Source organism: Notolepis coatsorum (assembly GCF_963971535.1).
Source record: "Notolepis coatsorum genome assembly, chromosome: 15".
NCBI lineage: Eukaryota > Metazoa > Chordata > Actinopteri > Aulopiformes > Paralepididae > Notolepis > Notolepis coatsorum.
This window is the reverse complement of record NC_140179.1, coordinates 34669033-34688839: the sequence shown is the minus strand read 5'-3', so window position 1 is coordinate 34688839 and position 19807 is coordinate 34669033. Positions and strand designations below refer to the sequence as shown.

At 40.9% G+C, this 19807-nt stretch overlaps 1 protein-coding gene across 1 annotated transcript; it reads right to left on the bottom strand.

The window, feature by feature from the left end:
- Window positions 1-238: 238 nt before the first annotated feature.
- tmbim4 (transmembrane BAX inhibitor motif containing 4) lies at window positions 239-15496 on the bottom strand. The gene is made up of 7 exons (XM_084330351.1): window positions 15305-15496; window positions 14813-14921; window positions 6834-6939; window positions 3843-3876; window positions 3607-3724; window positions 2843-2888; window positions 239-1717 (listed from the first exon to the last, which is right to left on the bottom strand). The coding sequence occupies exons 1-7, from the start codon at window positions 15393-15395 to the stop codon at window positions 1511-1513; spliced, it is 711 nt and encodes a 236-aa protein (XP_084186477.1). The 5' UTR covers window positions 15396-15496; the 3' UTR covers window positions 239-1510.
- Window positions 15497-19807: the final 4311 nt, after the last annotated feature.

Here is a 19807-nt window from a genome sequence, read left to right as displayed (position 1 = left end):
AGATCTTGTGTGATTCCAGTCTGCGATATTCCGAGTATTGAATCAATGGCGGAAAACTGATGACAATACTGAATATCGCAACCCTGTGCAATAAATCCTGCTGGACAAAGACCACAGTCCAGAAAGAAATTATGTCTCTTCGTCTTCATTCCTGTGGCCTGATCGGTACACCATTCTGTGTACGTATTAGCCATACCCGATTACCTCAGTATGGATTGGAATCAAGTGCCATAGAAAATAACATCCATCACATTTTAATGTAGGAAAACCAAAGTATACACATGACACTTCTCATTTCAAACGTGCACTACACTAGGTTTGAGATTACAACTGTATTGCACTTGTGGTCTTCTTCATAAATTAAACATTAAAAGTGCACTGTGTAGTTTTGTTTAGAGGTGCACATGTCGTTTTGTGAGTCAAGATTAGTGAATAAATTCTAAGGTATATTTTCACAACTGATTAAACACTTGGATCCCTGAAGCTAGAAAGCTTCCTGAGAAATGACTTCTGTTTTCGTTTACAATGTCAGGGGCGCCATCTTGTTAAACATGTTCTAGTATTCCGTTTGGTTTCACAGTGTCTACAAATTACTTTGTGGTAATGTATGATGATATAATAAGATAAAAAACATTCTAAGAATTACAGTAAATGTCTTTTGAAGGCTAGACAAACCCACCTCCTCAGAAACTGCATAGTGCACCTTTTAAGCAGATTCAAATCCTAAAATACACAACTCGGCAGAGAAAACTCTTTTGTATTTGAATCCTTGAGATTCCCTTTTCCTAAAAGCGGCTTCCATCCATCACATACATAGTCAACACTTTCTGTAAGCTATCCACTTCATATTAGCTGGTCCCAGACACCCCTCATTGTTGGTAGATTAACGTGTGCATTCACAATTATTAAAGAACGTCAAACATGCAGTGACCGGCCACTGGAAAGATCGGTAAAAATGTTCACACTTCGTCACAAATGCAAGGATCGGAGATGTAATGGAGTGTGTCTACACTCGCAAAGAACTGCGGATGAGTTCTCATATCCCAGTTAAGGTCTTAGGCGGGCTTTTCATATTGTATTGAACATTCTACCATGGAAACTGAGCTAACGCAGATGTGAAAACCTACAGGCCACAACAGTACTTCCACAGAACATTAGAGTATGCCAAATGATAAAACATGTAAACACACTCACTCAGAAACATATACCTATATAAACGACAGGGGTGGTAGATAAGGTAATGTAGAGATAATTAAAATAATATAAATCTAATTCATACATCAAATGACGATCAGCAGGCCCGGACGTATGGATCTCATTCACCCAACACGCAGATTTAAACAATTTGGACCAAAAAAAGAAGACAAAAACAACAATTTCAGTTCTCAAAGCAAAAAACAGAAGGTAACTTAATGCTTAAATTACAGTTGGACAATCGCTGTGGTAACATGTATTCAGCCCCCATATTACACACACAGAGAACCAACAGGGGGAGTTCTCCAGTCGGACCTCAGTTCTTCTTCATGGAGTCGAGGATGCGTAGGATGTGGAGGAAGAGGTTGACGATGTCCAGGTAGAGGTTGATGGAGGCCAGGATGTGCTCCTCGGGCGACAGCTGCTGCATCAGCAGGTGAGTGTCGTAGATGATGAAGCCACAGAAGACCAGTGCTCCCATTCCGGCAAAGACCAACTCCGTGGCGTCATTGTTGAAGAACAGCTGAGGGGATAAGATGTTGAGTAAGACTTTTAACACATTGAGTGCCAACGACGAGATTAGTCGTCTTAACTCGCCATGCGTTGAGTGCCAATGAGGAGTTCTCGTTGTTTTCTCGTTATTTCTTTTATTAGCAATATCCATTAATTTTTCATCCATCCAGCCTGACGTCATCATTGGGAGTGGCTCTGAGCTCGAAAAGGGCAAATACCGCCGCCTATCGTCTCCTGGATGGCAATGCACATCATTGGATTGAGTGGCCATGTGCATCAGATTTTTTTTTATTTGAAAACTATTCATAAATCAGCCGAAAAATTACAACGTGTTTTGTGTATTCCACTAAAGGGCTATTATAGCGGAATTTCTCTGAAATTACTAGAACTCTCCGAAACTATACTCTTATTCAAAACGGAAATGTACCAATGAAAAAACCAATGTTTCGTACATGTTGACTGCAAGCAAGTCATTGATAAGGGGTGTTTTAGACCCATAGCCATAATTTAAGATATAGTTTAAGCGTTCGCAAAAATCCCCGACCTCCCATTGACTAAAGCGCTGGCACTCAAGGGGTTATCTGGGCAAAGGGGCGTGGCACCCAATGTGTTAAGGGGAGGCGTGTGGGAGTGCATGAAAAGAGACTGGCTATCTATGTGTTGGAATATCAATCATTGTGTCATCTGCAAACAAGAGTATCTGATCTTATAATGAGTAGATAAGATGTTGAGTAAGACTTTAAGGGGAGGCGTGTGCATGAAAGAGACTGGCTGTCTATGTGTTGTATTATCATTGTGTCATCTGCAAACAAGAGTATCTGATCTTATAATGAGTAGATAAAATGTTGAGTAAGACTTTAAGGGGAGGCGTGTGCATGAAAGAGACTGGCTGTCTATGTGTTGTATTATCATTGTGTCATCTGCAAACAAGAGTATCTGATCTTATAATGCGTAGATAAGATGTCGAGTAAGACTTTAAGTGGAGGCGTGTGCATGAAAGAGACTGGCTGTCTATGTGACGTATTATCACTGCGTCATCTGCAAAAAAAAGAGTATCTAATCTTATAATGCGTATAATATTGCGGTCAGAGGGTGGTTAACGGGAGCATTGGTTGAAGACATGTACAAGACTCACCCTCATGAAGCTGGCAATGATCAGGATCCACAGGCAGGCGAACAATCTACAAGACACAAAAACCAGTCTCACCAGTTCTAAGACAGAAGCAGCATTCTGGAATGACTGGGGAAACATGCCAGGGCTTATACTGTGGTCATTATAGAAAATATCCTCTTGAGCTCTGCATGGGCCTGCTCCATCTACGGTTCAAAGATTGTAAACCAGTTGCATTTGTTTCTATTGAGCTTGTGCAAGCTGGGAACTGCCCCTTACAAACTTTCTTCTATGCTGTGTTGTAAAATGATCACAGCTAATCTTCCATACTTCCAAGGCTACAGCCATAGAAAAGAAAACACTAGGAACCAGAGTGGACTCTACATATTTCTCTTTAGGACGTCCCAGTTTAGGAGACACGTCCAGTTTTGAGCGTGTTTAGGATACACAACAAATACGGTCAAGACGGACAGGATTGTCCAATGTCCATAGGAAGAGAGCAGATCGATGACCATCATCTCAGCAGGCTCTTCAGTAAACGCTAAACCGATAGGGCATACAGACCCTCATCTGCACCTTTGTTTTTCTCTCATCTTTTTATATTTAGAGTTAATTATATTCTTTACACTGTTTTATTTTCTCATATATCTATATTCAGATCTAATTTTATTGCCAATATTTATGTCTTTCTACTATTACCCTGCCCATACCTACCATAGGGGTCCCGCTATGATGCCAGAATTTCCCCAAGCGGATCAATAAAAGGAATATCTCATCTTAATACATACCCTGCTCCCAGTTTGCTGAAGTCCCTCTTGGACTGGAAGGTGTAGGCGGTCAGTCCAACAAACACAGCACAGGTGAGGACGAACGCTTGAAGCACTATGGCGTACTCGTAAAAGGTCACTGTAGCAAGAAGGGGATAACAGAATGGAATTGGAGTCAGCGAGTCCTGCCATCGCTACCGGTGTTGGTAATCTGGATTTAATATGGATCAGTCTAACCAATCAAGAAAATAACTCACCAGCAGTCGCCACTGAAACGGCCTCCAGCAAAGTCTGTGGGGCAACAAACAAATAGTTAGTGGCTTGTTATGGTTTAACAAACTAAAACATAGACGGATGGGCGAGTAGGTAGAGAGCCAGCTGACTGCAAACACTCCAAGAGTCAAACACTTATGGAAGGTTTATGGAAAGCGGCATGTCAGCAAGGACCCTGAAAGACCCCTGCCACCCAAACCACAAACTGTTTGAGCACATGCCATCTGGCAGACGGTACCGCGGTCTCAGGTCCACTGAACAGCTACTTCCACCGGGCAAACAAACTACTGACGGATAGACTCTGAATTATCACATGAACATACACACAAATGAACCTCGACTTACACACCACACAAGCACACTTATTAAAACACACACACAGCTGCTACTTACACTGTAAATGGCTGCTTTTTTATATAGCGCTTTACAATTTGTTACTCGCATTTTACCCATTCACTCACATTCACTGGCCTTCTGTGTTTGTATTTGACTTGTATGTTTTTTGTTTAATGCCTTTGTTTTTATGTTGAAACTTGTTGTGTGCAGTGTTGTTCAGGACTCCCTGGAAGAAGAGATCTTGTATCTCAATGGGACATTCCTGGATAAAGGATAAATACAAATAAAATAAAATATAGTACTGCTCTGATACTAAACTGTGATGATATAGTGCTGCTCTGATACTAAACTGTGATGATATAGTGCTGCTCTGATACTAAACTGTGATGATATAGTGCTGCTCTGATACTAAACTGTGATGATATAGTGCTGCTCCGATACTAAACTGTGATGATATAGTGCTGCTCTGATACTAAACTGTGATGATATAGTGCTGCTCTGATACTAAACTGATGATATAGTGCTGCTCTGATAGTAAACTGATGATATAGTGCTGCTCTGATACTAAACTGATGATATAGTGCTGCTCTGATACTAATCTGTGATGATATAGTGCTGCTCTGATACTAAACTGATGATATAGTGCTGCTCTGATACTAAACTGATGATATAGTGCTGCTCTGATACTAAACTGATGATATAGTGCTGCTCTGATACTAAACTGTGATGATATAGTGCTGCTCTGATACTAAACTGTGATGATATAGTGCTGCTCTGATACTAAACTGTGATGATATAGTGCTGCTGATACTAAACTGTGATGATATAGTGCTGCTCTGATACTAAACCGTGATGATATAGTGCTCCGATACTAAACTGTGATGATATAGTGCTGCTCTGATACTAAACTGTGATGATATAGTGCTGCTCTGATACTAAACTGTGATGATATAGTGCTCTGATACTAAACTGTGATGATATAGTGCTGCTCTGCTCGAAGCTTCGGAGAGAAAAAATTATTTATTTTTTTATCTTATGGTGTGGGACTTGTACAGCACTTTGGTAAACTTTGTTGTTTTTAAATGTGCTCTATAAATAAAGTGGATTGGATTAATGAATTAAGTAGCCCCTTTCGTGACTGTGACGCAGCCAACAAGGTTTCACTCGGCTGTGTGATTTAATTCAAGGTGGATCGCTGTTGTCGTTTGAACAACTTCAGATTTCAGGGGAACTACCAATCCCCCAAATCAAGAATGTTTAAGATGAATGAAGTAAGATTTAGATTATTTGAAATATGGCCTGTGTAGACTAAACTATGCACAGAATTATGTCAGTCTACAAGGTCCGGATTCTACATGGTCCGGCAATGTAGACCTTGTAGACTCCACTACAGACCAATTATCAGTGAATGTTCATGCATTTTTAAGAAGGGCTACTTCCACAAAAAAACAAAGAACTCACCAAAACATCTCAGTAGCACCTTATCTAAATGTTCTATTTCATATATGGAGATTCATATTTATTTATGTATTGCATGCATTTCTACATTTTATTTCCTATTTTGTTTATTCATCCCAGTATCTTTCTTTCTTATGTGTGGAATTCTACAAGGCATGCAGGTGTATATGTGTTTGAGGATGATATCCTTCAAACAGGCAATAGTGATGAGCTGGGTTACTTTCCTCCAGTGTATTTGTCCCCCGGCCCCACCCGCGCGCGCACACACAAAAAGCGAAGTAAAAAAAAATTGAAAAAAAAATCATTTTTTTTTTAAACTTCGATTTATTTTTTTATGTTCGAAGCTTGTGCCATCGAACGAAGCTTCGAAGTATTTAAGACAGCCCTAATAATCAGTGCTTACTAACGTTAGCGTCTCAGCTATTTATGACCGAATTAGTAAACAATTTTTTTTATAAGGGCAGTTTCTTATTCACAGGGACTTTGTGCAGTTTTCACACGCTGGAATATGGAGTCTAAATGATATGATATGATAAATATGCCCTTTTCTGCTTTTCCCCCCCATAAAAACGGACTTACTATCAAACAAACACGAATATAAGTGGTTAAAATTCGGAACTATTTGTAATCTGTCATCGATATATTGAGGTTCTTAATGTTAATCGTGGGATTTTTCTTTTAATAATTACAAATTAAAAATGATATGATTTTGAACTTGATCCATACTTTCATCATCTAAGCCTAATGAGCTCCACCAGCGCAAGGGATGCAAAAGGAAAGATGAGGTTGGACTTGGCACTGACAGATTTGTGTTCATTGTGCTGCTTTTATAAAGCCTCAAATGACGGCTTATAATATTTCATGAAAGCAAAGTGTTTCGTTTGTCTAAGATTTAAAAAGGTTTAAACTTTACAGCACTGACAAAGTTGAACAAAGTGCTGTACAAGTCCCACAACATAAAAAAAATTAAAATAAAAATGTTTTAATCTCGAAGTTTCGATTTAAAATAAAATCTCGGCCCTGAAGCTTTCGAAGGTCAGCCCTACTAAACTGTGATAATATAGTACCGCTGGGTCTAACTTCTGTTTGTTTTACATTACTCTGGATTTTTATGATTGTACGCTCGATGTATGTGTAAATAAATAAACTTTAATTACAAAGAGAACAAATGAAACACTTACAAACACGAGCAGGAGGTAGAGGTTGACAGGATGCCGGTGTCTGTAGACGGCCAGGGCCAGGAGCAGAACCAGGGAGCCCAGAGCAGAGACCAGAACCACCGCAGGACTGAGGAGGAGGAGAGAACCCAGAGTCAGAGTCTCAGGAGCTGTAGTTTTGCTAGCCCCTTTAGAGTCTGTGATGCACTCCAACAAGGTTGGACGAGTGAATACACAGTCCCTTATTCCTCCATAGGAAAATCACACAATTGTCTCGCTTTTCTCTATCAAAACTCTTCTTGTACAAGTATCGCAGAGAAATTTCAAAAGGTACTCACAGTTGCACGAGGGTTTCGGACAGACAAACGCTACGTTTGAAAGCTTGGCGTTGCTAATGAACATTTAAAATCATTTTAATAAACTAGTCAACACTGCTCAAAACGGCTTTAGCTGCCTGATGAGCCTGCGCTGTGATCACTGAGGACCAGTTCTTCAGTTAGTTGTGGGATTCTCCTATGGAGGAATAAGGGACTGTGTATTCACTCTGTGCATCACAGTCACAAAAGGGGCTATAGTTTTGCATGATGGCTAGTGTGAAGAATTGTATGCAAAATACAAGTGTATAATTATAATAAGCAGATTATGACATTATTACTAGGGATGTTCGATACAGTCCGAACACTGAACACCCTGGCCCGCCCCCCTTTGCACAAACGGGCAAGCATCTGTCACCGACCGACACTGTTACCATGACTGTCCTATATATTTATGTATATATGTTTTGACGTTTTTGATGTTTGATGTCCGTTTCATGTTTGATATAACCAGTGCTCAACATCTGTTCCAACGGATCACCACCTTAACGCGGTGGGGCAGTTTGTGCGTCTCAATGACCCCTAGAGCTATGTCGGCAGGAGTCTTGTACTCCTAGCAGGGTCACCCAAGCCGGACAGGTCGAAGGAGAGAGACCAGACGAAGAGTGATCCAACTGGTCCTCCAGGTTGGGGGTTGGGCTGAGGGCCGATAACCCGCTCCCGGAAAAAAAACGTTATTACAGAAACCAGAAACAGAGCAAATTCACACAATCTTCGAGACGCCATAGCCAGTCCTTCTTGTAACAGGAGAGACACCATGAGACCCAAGGGCCAAAGCCGCGAGGACGCCTTTGGGCCGAATAGGCCACTAGTGCATTATAAGGAAACCATGAAAATTGGGAATTGGAACGTACGAACACTGTACAGGAGCGGCAATATTGCCATAGTAGCAAGAGAGATGACAACCAGAGGAATCGACATCATAGGAATCAGCGAAACACACTGGACCGGGCAAGGAAAAGTGGAGCTTGCAACCGGAGAATCCATAATATACTCAGGAAGAGATGATGACAACCACAGACAAGGGGTTGGCATAGTGATGTCTAAAAAAGCAGCAAGAGCACTGATAGACTGGACACCAGTCAGTGAAAGGATCATTCAAGCTAGGTACCATTCCCAACACATCAAGCTCACAGTTGTCCACATCTATGCACCCACAGAAGATGCAGAGGATCAAGTAAAAAATGAATTCTACAGGAGACTGCAAGACGTCCTAGACAGCAGGAACATACACGACATGCTGATCATCACCGGGGATATGAACGCCAAAGTGGGAGATGAAAACCAGGGCTACGAAAGAGTGATGGGCAAGCACGGGATCGGAAAGCGTAACGACAACGGAGAAAGACTGTGTGAAATGTCTGACATGAACGAGCTAGTCATTACTGGAACACTATTCCCACATAAGAATATACACAAGGCCACGTGGGTATCTCCGGACGGGAAGACCAAGAACCAGATAGACCATGTGCTAATTAACAAACGATTCAGGAACTCAGTGAAAGACACAAGAGTATGCAGATCTGCAGACATTGGAAGCGACCACTACCTCGTGTGTACAACGGTCAAGTTAAGACTGAAGACGAAGCAGAAGGAAAAGAAAAGCACCAGAGTCAAGTACAACACAACAAAGCTGAAAGATGAAGCCATCCTGAAGTCTTTTACCATCAACCTGAGAAACAGGTTTCAGGTGCTGGAAGATGAAGGGCGAGGAATAGAAGACAACGAAGAGGTGGATCGTGACTCTCAGGTTCTGGAGAAAGCCTACACAGAAGTCGCTGAAGCAATCCTGGGTAGACCACGGAAGAATAAGAAGCCATGGATCAGTGAAAAATCATGGAACCTTGTAGACCAGCGGGAAACAATAAACAAGAGGATCCTTGGCACACACTCGGAAAGAATCAAGAAACAGCTAAAAGCAAAGTACACAGAGAAGGATAGAGAAACAAAGAGAAGTATAAAGACGGACAAAAAGAAATGGATGGAGAACATTGCAAGTGAAGCAGAAGAAGCTGCAAGGAAACAACAAATGAAGACACTGTACGGTCTTACGAAGGCACTGTGCAACGAGAGACCTAGACAGAGCACAGCAGTACTGGACAAGAATGGCAACCTCATCAGCGGAAAAGATGCAGTGCAGGCAAGGTGGACAGAACACTTCAAGGAAGTACTGAATAGGGAACCACCAGAAAACCCAATAACTGATGAGGAAGAATGTGAACTCACTAACATGATTGAAGAGATTCCTGTACATGAACCAACACTAAGTGAAGTAAAGGAAGTGATTAAAGGACTTCAGAATGGGAAAGCACCAGGAATCGACAACATCACAGCCGAGTTATTAAAGGCAGACATTGAGTTTTCAGCAAAGAAGGCACATCAATTGTTGGAAAAAATATGGAGGCAGGAGAAGATCCCGAAGAACTGGAAGAGGGGGCTTATCATCAAACTAGCAAAGAAAGGAAACCTCAAAGAATGCAAGAACTCAAGAGGCATCACCCTACTTCCAGTTGTAGGCAAGATACTTGGCAGGATCATCATTGACCGAATCAGAATTGGAATCGACTCACGGCTAAGAAAAGAACAAGCCGGTTACAGAAGAGGAAGAGGAACAACAGAACAAGTCTTCATACTGCGGAACATCATTGAGCAAGTAAACGAGTGGCAAGCAACACTCCACCTGAACTTTGTGGATTTTGAAAAGGCTTTCGACTCAGTCCACCATGAAAGCCTATGGCTAATTATGAAGAAATATGGAATACCAGAGAAGATTGTCCAGATAGTGAAAATATTCTATGAAGACTTCCAGTGTGCAGTAGAAGACCAAGGAGAAATATGCGAGTGGTTTAACATCAACAGCGGTGTCAAACAAGGATGCAACATGTCAGGTTTTTTATTCTTAATGATCATGGATTGGATAATGAGAAGAACAGTTGGACAAGGTGAGAATGGAATCAGATGGAAGTTGACATCAAAACTCGACGATCTGGATTTTGCAGATGATGTAGCATTACTCTCCTCTACCAAACACCAAATCCAGGAAAAAACGACAAGAATGGAGAGAGAAGCCAGACGAGTGGGACTCAAGATTAACACCGGAAAGACAAAAACCATGAGAATTAATGCAAGAAACCATGACAAAATCAACATCAACGACGAAGAGATTGAGGATGTAGACCAATTCACATACTTGGGAGCCACCATCTGTAAAGAGGGAGGAGGTATGAAAGACCTAAAGAACAGACTATCCAAAGCAAGAGGTGCATTCATCAAACTCAAAAAGATCTGGCACTCCAACAGCATCTCAAGAAGAACAAAGCTGAGATTGTACAAAACACTGGTTGTGCCAGTCCTACTGTATGGATGTGAAACATGGAAGATGAACAAGGGAGACAACAAATCAGTCGACGTGTTCCATAACAGATGCCTCAGAAGAATCCTCAAAATCCAGTGGCAAGACCGCATCAGCACCGTAGAGCTACTAGAAAGAGCCGACATGAAGCCGTTGAGCAAGGAAGTGAAGTGGCGAAGATGGAAGATGATAGGACACATACTGAGGCAAGACCACAACAACGACTGCAACATATCAATGACTTGGGCACCAGAAGGGAAAAGAAGAAAAGGAAGACCAAAGACTACCTGGAGACGCACAGTAGAGAAAGAAAGAAAAGAGGCAGGGTGGAGCTCATGGCCTGAAGCAAGAACAATGGCAGCTGACCGAGAGAAGTGGAAAAGCTCTGTGAAGGCCTTATGTGCCACTAGGCACGAAGTGGATAGGTAACAGGTAACAACATCTGTACCGAAAACAATTACCACCAACCATCGTTGTGTGGCATTAAAGTATCTTGTATTGGCTTTTTTACCGATATCCGATATACTGATATTGTCAAACTCTTAATTTCCGATACAGATATCAACCGATACAGATATATGCAGGGGTTCCCCCCCAAAAAAACAGAATAATTTCATCTCTTGCCATGGAATGAACACAACATTATGCATACTTTTGACAATAAATAAATTAAGAATTTGTTCTTACTTGCTTGCCTGGGTAAATAAAGGTTAAATAAATGTAAAGAAAACGGATAACGATATTACATTTGAATGCCAATATCGTCCGATAATATAGGTAGGCTGATAATATCGGACATCCCTAATTATATACTAATGCTAAGGAACGGTCACATATAATAGTGTATTAGAACACAGTAGAGCTGTCCCCAAGCCTGTTTTTAGGATTTGAACATTCGCCACAGGGTTTTTCGAACGGACGTTCGAACCATCGTTTGTAATCATGCAACAAACAAAATCTGGTTGAGTACTGTCAAGTCTTGGCGCACATTTACGCATATAACGTAGCGCATATGCACACATTGCTGCGTTAAGAGTACTGACTACGTACTGGTCACGGGAGGCTTGCGTTGTCGAAGAATCCCTTCCCCGTGATCCGAACGTATGTGTGTAATGTGTGTGTAACGTATTCCGTTGGTGACGGTCGAAGCATAGACCCCCCCCCCTTTCATGATGAAACATAATACCGATAATATAGCGTTGATTTCAGATCGATTGTTGATCCAGGCGAGGAACGCCACGGTTTCTAGTGAAATGCACTAAACGCTCTCTCTAAAACTATACTCATATTCACCACGGTATAAAACGGAAATGTATGGATGGAAAAACTATTTATTTTTCACAAATTGAACGATAGATACTCGATGTCAAATGGCCAATAGTTTTATATCCATAGCCATGATATTTAATATAGTTTTAGCCCTGCAAACACTGCCATGTATCCCTATTCTTTAAAGCGCTGGCATTCTTACCACACGGCCCACAGCGACCTCTGGCGCTGAAAGTGTTAATAAACATCTCTGCAATGGAGTTTATATCGAAATAACAGTATCAACCCCCTGAACAAAAGATAATGAGAAAGTTATTTGAAGAAGCTCCTGTATCCAATAATAATAAATTAAGACTTGATTCCATAAATTTGTAGTGAGTGTTATAGTATTTCTACCTGTTCTCATTATACCCCCCACATAAAATCCAAGGGATAATTAGCTGGCCAAACCTTATCAGTGCTCTCGAAATTATAATTAGCCGAAACTATATAGGCCTATATAGTTATATATATATATATATATATACATGGGTAGGGGGGGGTGGGGGACACTGTACACTGTACATTAGAATACTGACAAAGCCATACTTGGTAATTTACTGTACAACTGGGTTAGGACATTTGTAGGGGCCAGTTTCGAATTGCAGTCTCCTGTAGGTGTTTTTTGAGAGTGTTTTTGAAGGTGGGTAGTGATTCACATTCCTTTACAGCTTTGGGTAGGGCGTTCCACATTGATGTGGCATAATTGCGAAATGTGTTTAGTCCCTTGTTTGAACCGAATCTGGGTTTAACATGATTTGTGAAGCTCCCTCTGGTGTTGTGATCGTGGTATTCACTGACCGTTGGGAAGTATTTTGACATGTACATGGGTACCTTGGTCGTGTAGTGTATCTTGTAGACCAGGCCCATTGCAAGTTGCTGTACTCTGTCGTCTACTCTAAGCCATCCTAGGTTGTCAAAGTGGGCAGGGGTGAGGTGGGTTCTAGGAGTAAGGTCAAGCAGTAGTCTGACTAGTTTGTTTTGAGATGTTTGTAATTTGTTTTTTTAGTGCCTTTGAGGTGCTTTGGTACCATGAGGTGCAAGCATAGTCGTAGTACCCTTGAATGAGTGCTCCTGCCAGAGTCTTCAGGGTATTCTTGTTTACCAGAGAGGAGATCCGGTACAAGAATCGAGTTCGTTGGTTGACTTTTTTTTATTGCATTGGATGCCATTTTGTCACAGGAAAGATTAGCCTCTAGGATGGAACCCAGGTAGGTAATTTCATCTTTCCTTGTGACAATATTGTCACCCACTGTAACTGAGAAGCCGTCGGTCTTGCTGAGTTTGTTATTTGAACCGAAGAGAATGGACTCTGTTTTGCCCATGTGTAATGATAGTTTGTTGTAGGCGAGCCATATGCAGATTTTGCCTAGTTCCGAGCTGATCTCTACATACAATGTCCTTGAGTGCCCCAACACTCTGTATGTTACAAATAGATTGCAAAAAGACAGTATAGAGCTTTGAGGGCACTCTTCAGTCCTAGGACAGGCTCAGTTTATTAACTTTGTGTAATAAATCTACCTAATGGATTGATTGTTTTGGACTCTGAAATTAAAAAAATAACAGATATGTGATCGACTTTCCATCTTCTATGGCTTGCTCGAGGAAACTCCACCACACTAGCTATGACCGGGAGCCTGCCTATGTTCCCACAGCCCCATGTTCCCACATTTCCTTTTTTCATGAATTTTATCCCCCTTCTCTTAACACTTTGACTGCCATGAAACGTGTTTTGACGTCATTGCTGGCCATGCTCAAGTTGCCGGGGGATCAATATTTCAAAAATCTGCGATCGGATTCATATGTCCCCTCCGCTGGCCTGAGATCCACCAGCAGGACCCACTGAGCTCTCTGGCGGTTCAGGAGCGCCATCTGGTGGCCGATCGGCGCAATCGCTTTAACAGGAAGTGGCATAGAGGTTGTGCTACGTCCGTAGTACTTCCGGGTGCTCGCTATAGGTCCCGCGACTCTGGCTCGTCACGCTACACAGTGATCGATTGCCAATAACTCGATAAACAACATGATTTGGACGTATATACCATTATACAAGCTGGAGATGGACCGGGTAAATTTACATCCCATAATGATAAGATTTCAACTCTACGATGATCGCCCAACGGCGCGCGGAGACTGGGGTGAGTTTCAGCGTGTAACGTTACCGTCTTCGATACTAACTGCTATTATCAACATTTGACCCACATTAGATGATTGGTATAACGCTGCCCACGGAATTATAAACGGCCCCTAGCCCATCCGGTCAACATCAGATGACGTGTAGTAACTTCTAGAAGTACGTCTAGTTGTAATTTTTTATATCGCGCTGATTGCCATAAAACTGTATTGCATCATCAATATAATGTATTTGGGGCTATAGATCACGTTCTGGAGAAAGCTGCAGAAAGAGATGAAAACATACTTATACATTAGACCATACTTTACTATGAATATGTGAATGAAAAAGTTTAACGTTGCTACACAATGAACAATACATATAGGACTTTGAATGGGCCCTAATAATGGCAATGTAGCAATAGAATTTAAAAAGTTATAGCCCTGCAAAGAAGGGGACTTTCTCCATAGACAAATAGCGCTGGCAATCTATGGTATATCATGAATTTAACCTTAGGCAACCAAAGTGTTAATTTGGTAGCCAATTACACCCAACCGTAGAGGGTTCGTCCGGGAATATAGGGCTGTGGGACCATTGGGCTGTGGGAACATAGGGCCTAATTTTTTGAAAGATCTTAGAATGTGGGAACATAGGGCTGTGAGACCATTGGGCTGTGGGAACATAGGGCCTAATGTTTAGAAATATCTTAGAAATGTGGGAACATAGGGCTGAACATATGGCCTCATTTTGAGATACATCTTAGAAATGTGGGACCATTGGGCTGTGGGAACATAGGGCTGACCCCCTCTATGATCAAATTCCATTTAATATATTCATTTATATTATTTAATAACCTTACCTTGCATGAACAAAATCCTTAATGGTGTCACAGAACATGAAGAGGGCTGATGTCGCCGTAGTCAGGATTATCTGCAAGGAGAGAATGGTGTACACCTTTCGCAGGAAATCTGATTAAAAAAAAAATATATATATATATATATAGTTAAAACATGTCATCGTTGAATTTCAATTCATTAATGTATTTGTCCATTAGGAGATGTGTATTGTACAGTCGTCGGTGGCATAAACTAAAGACATTAAAAACACGTAGAACATCAAAACCGCCACCAAATGGGATTCGGACATCACATCCATTGGAAAGACTGGACAATACTTATTACAGATTCGGTCAGTTGTTAATCAGTCCTATAGATACTGGAATGGGGGGTTGTTTGTTTGTCATGTAAGCAGCACTCAAACCCTTTAGCTAGGTTAGCTTTAAATACTAGCTGTTGGGCCCGCTATCACCAACAACACCAACGCCATCATCATCACGTTACTTAATACTTACCCATCCGAATCTGAACACTTGCAGTTGCGACATTTGTGCCATAATTAAAATCATCTTCGATAGATGATCTTGGGTATTTTTCGGTATCCATTGTGAGTTCTGTGTTAAAATAATCAAATGTGAAACTACGGGTTTTGATCAGGAAGCTGTTTTCTAGCTGTTTTCTGTCGCACTCGGCTGCGTCACTCGGCTCTGGCTGTACACACAGCTGTTTCCGCATACGTCACAGTTTCAATTTCGTAGGGGTGCGTTCGAGAAGCGTCTATGCTGCGTTATTTTTTCCCCGTAGCTGCATTTTGCGGAGACGCTCTCTGATTGGCCACTGACTGACGCTCTCTGATTGGCCGAGCTGTGTCTTTGCCCATTAGCGGGTCTAACGAGATGCTTCCAGCTGCAGCTCCGGAGAACAGCGCTTACAAGCCCCCGCACATACAAGGCCGCACATAGCAACCCCTCGCTTCCATTGGCTGATTTTGGTCACGTGATTTTGGCACGTTGCACTGCGGGATTGATTGATTGATTGATTGAAAACTTTATGGTGACGTGATTTTGTGTCACGTTGCACGTTGCACTGCGGGATTGATTGATTGATTGATTGAAAACTTTATTAACAGATTAACAGATTGATTGATTGATTGAAAACTTTATTAACAGATTGTAGAATGGGTACACGTGACCTGACCGATTGATTGATTGATTGATTGATTGATTGATTGATTGAAAACTTTATTAACAGATTGCAGAATGGGTACAGTGACCGATTGATTGATTGATTGATTGATTTATTGATTGATTGATTGATTGATTGAAAACTTTATTAACAGATTGCAGAATGGGTACAGTGACCGATTGATTGATTGATTTATTGATTGATTGATTTATTGATTGATTGATTGATTGAAAACTTTATTAACAGATTGCAGAATGCAGTACAGCTCAATACACACAATTGTTAAGGGGATGCAGACCATGCAGTACTGTTACATTTGTGACATACAGTAAATATATACAAGGGGGAGGGAACTGTACATTTATGATGAATTGAAAATGGGGGACCCTGATGTAAACAAGACGGAAGTCTTTCTCTGGTCTGCATCCCCTTAACAATTGTGTGTATTGAGCTGTACTGCAGATATATTTCAATTGCCTTACTTATTTACATAAGTATTATAGGCCTACAGCAGTATTGTACAGACAGTCTGTGTGAAGTCTGTGTGGTTATCCAGCTGCACAAAGGCAGAGCAAGAGGCTCTACAGAGGGTGGTGAAGGCGGCAGGCAGGATTGTCGGGACTCCTCTATCAAACATCACCTCCGTCTTCACCTCCCGCTGCCTCCACCGCTCCAAGTGTATCATCAAGGACCAGTCTCACCCAGCACATCACCTCTTTCAGCTCCTTCCCTCAGGGAGGAGATACCGGTCCATACATGCCAAGAGTTAAAGATTTAAGAACAGCTTTTTCCCCCAAGCAGTCAGACTGTTAAACGCTCATTGACTGTCCCCTCACGTGCACCATGCACTTACCTGGACTTGATAATCACTGTTACCACTCATCATGCACTTTATTTAAAATATTCTGTTATGTACAGTGTTATATGTGTTTCATGTATGTATATATTGTACTACGGTCTGTGGGAGCTCCCCTGAAATTTCACTCACGGTCATATAAGAGTTTTAATGTAGACGGTTTTATTAATGAAATGTTGGGTATAAACTGGGAGGAGGTATGTTGTGAGGATGACCCAGAGGTTGCACTGGACTTATTTATGTCAGAAACAAATCAGCCCCATGGATAGATAGTAGCTTTTAATGAATTTTAATGAATGAGAGAGACATACTGTAGCCAAAAAAGCATCAGTGTGTTCCAGTTCTGCAGATGACAGACAAAAGTACCGTTCCTTACGTAATCAAGTCACAAAGTTAAATAAGGTGAGAAAAAGGGAATATTTTAAACCATGGTTATATGATGTGAGAAATGATGGTAAAAATCTATGGAATGTTTTAAATCAAATTATGGGTAGAAAATCCAATGTCTGTACACCTTTTGTTGAGTCATATGGAATTGTCCTAACCAAACCATGTGATATTGCCAACCATTTTAATGATTTTTATGCAAGTAAGATATCTCAGCTCAGGCAGGGAATGCACATCTCAAACAATACAAAATCAAATGACATAATTAAGAATATCATAATGAAAGATAAATGGTGTACATTTGATTTTCAACAGGTTGAGGTTAGTGATATTGAAAGGTTACTCCAGGCTCTACCTGACAGCAAGTTAGCTGGCACAGACAACTTGGATAGTAAATTATTGAGAATTACTGCTACGATCATAGCAAGTCCAGTGTCATATTATTAATAGATGTATACAACGTATATGTACATTACATTTTCTATATTAGGTCTGGAGTTGCCCTCATTAAAAACTGATTTGGAGTCTTTGGGTAAAGGAGTAACCTTAGCCTCCTTCCATATCTTTGGACATAGTCCCACTTGTATACATCTATTAATAATATGACACTGGACTTGCTATGATCGTAGCAGTAATTCTCAATAATTTACTATCCAAGTTGTCTGTGCCAGCTAACTTGCTGTCAGGTAGAGCCTGGAGTAACCTTTCAATATCACTAACCTCAACCTGTTGAAAATCAAATGTACACCCTTTATCTTTCATTATGATATTCTTAATTATGTCATTTGATTTTGTATTGTTTGAGATGTGCATTCCCTGCCTGAGCTGAGATATCTTACTTGCATAAAAATCATTAAAATGGTTGGCAATATCACATGGTTTGGTTAGGACAATTCCATATGACTCAACAAAAGGTGTACAGACATTGGATTTTCTACCCATAATTTGATTTAAAACATTCCATAGATTTTTACCATCATTTCTCACATCATATAACCATGGTTTAAAATATTCCCTTTTTCTCACCTTATTTAACTTTGTGACTTGATTACGTAAGGAACGGTACTTTTGTCTGTCATCTGCAGAACTGGAACACACTGATGCTTTTTTGGCTACAGTATGTCTCTCTCATTCATTAAAATTCATTAAAAGCTACTATCTATCCATGGGGCTGATTTGTTTCTGACATAAATAAGTCCAGTGCAACCTCTGGGTCATCCTCACAACATACCTCCTCCCAGTTTATACCCAACATTTCATTAATAAAACCGTCTACATTAAAACTCTTATATGACCGTGAGTGAAATTTCAGGGGAGCTCCCACAGACCGTAGTACAATATATACATACATGAAACACATATAACACTGTACATAACAGAATATTTTAAATAAAGTGCATGATGAGTGGTAACAGTGATTATCAAGTCCAGGTAAGTGCATGGTGCACGTGAGGGGTCAGTCAATGAGCGTTTAACAGTCTGACTGCTTGGGGGAAAAAGCTGTTCTTAAATCTTTAACTCTTGGCATGTATGGACCGGTATCTCCTCCCTGAGGGAAGGAGCTGAAAGAGGTGATGTGCTGGGTGAGACTGGTCCTTGATGATACACTTGGAGCGGTGGAGGCAGCGGGAGGTGAAGACGGAGGTGATGTTTGATAGAGGAGTCCCGACAATCCTGCCTGCCGCCTTCACCACCCTCTGTAGAGCCTCTTGCTCTGCCTTTGTGCAGCTGGATAACCACACAGACTTCACACAGACTGTCTGTACAATACTGCTGTAGGCCTATAATACTTATGTAAATAAGTAAGGCAATTGAAATATATCTGCAGTACAGCTCAATACACACAATTGTTAAGGGGATGCAGACCAGAGAAAGACTTCCGTCTTGTTTACATCAGGGTCCCCCATTTTCAATTCATCATAAATGTACAGTTCCCTCCCCCTTGTATATATTTACTGTATGTCACAAATGTAACAGTACTGCATGGTCTGCATCCCCTTAACAATTGTGTGTATTGAGCTGTACTGCATTCTGCAATCTGTTAATAAAGTTTTCAATCAATCAATCAATCAATAAATCAATCAATCAATCAATCAATCAATCAATCGGTCACTGTACCCATTCTGCAATCTGTTAATAAAGTTTTCAATCAATCAATCAATCAATAAATCAATCAATCAATAAATCAATCAATCAATCAATCAATCGGTCACTGTACCCATTCTGCAATCTGTTAATAAAGTTTTCAATCAATCAATCAATCAATCAATCAATCAATCAATCAATCAATCGGTCAGGTCACGTGTACCCATTCTACAATCTGTTAATAAAGTTTTCAATCAATCAATCAATCTGTTAATCTGTTAATAAAGTTTTCAATCAATCAATCAATCAATCCCGCAGTGCAACGTGCAACGTGACACAAAATCACGTCACCATAAAGTTTTCAATCAATCAATCAATCAATCCCGCAGTGCAACGTGCCAAAATCACGTGACCAAAATCAGCCAATGGAAGCGAGGGGTTGCTATGTGCGGCCTTGTATGTGCGGGGGCTTGTAAGCGCTGTTCTCCGGAGCTGCAGCTGGGTA

Bases quoted from the DNA above. Each gene is read 5' to 3' on its own strand.
- tmbim4 (XM_084330351.1), bottom strand. From the start codon at position 15,395: ATGGATACCGAAAAATACCCAAGATCATCTATCGAAGATGATTTTAAT. The intron at 6,940-14,812 runs GTAAGGTTATTA...CCTCCTCCTCAG, and splicing joins AAGGATTTTGTTCATGCAAG to TCCTGCGGTGGTTCTGGTCT. The intron at 3,725-3,842 runs GTGAGTTATTTT...TTCTTGCTACAG, and splicing joins CGTTTCAGTGGCGACTGCTG to TGACCTTTTACGAGTACGCC.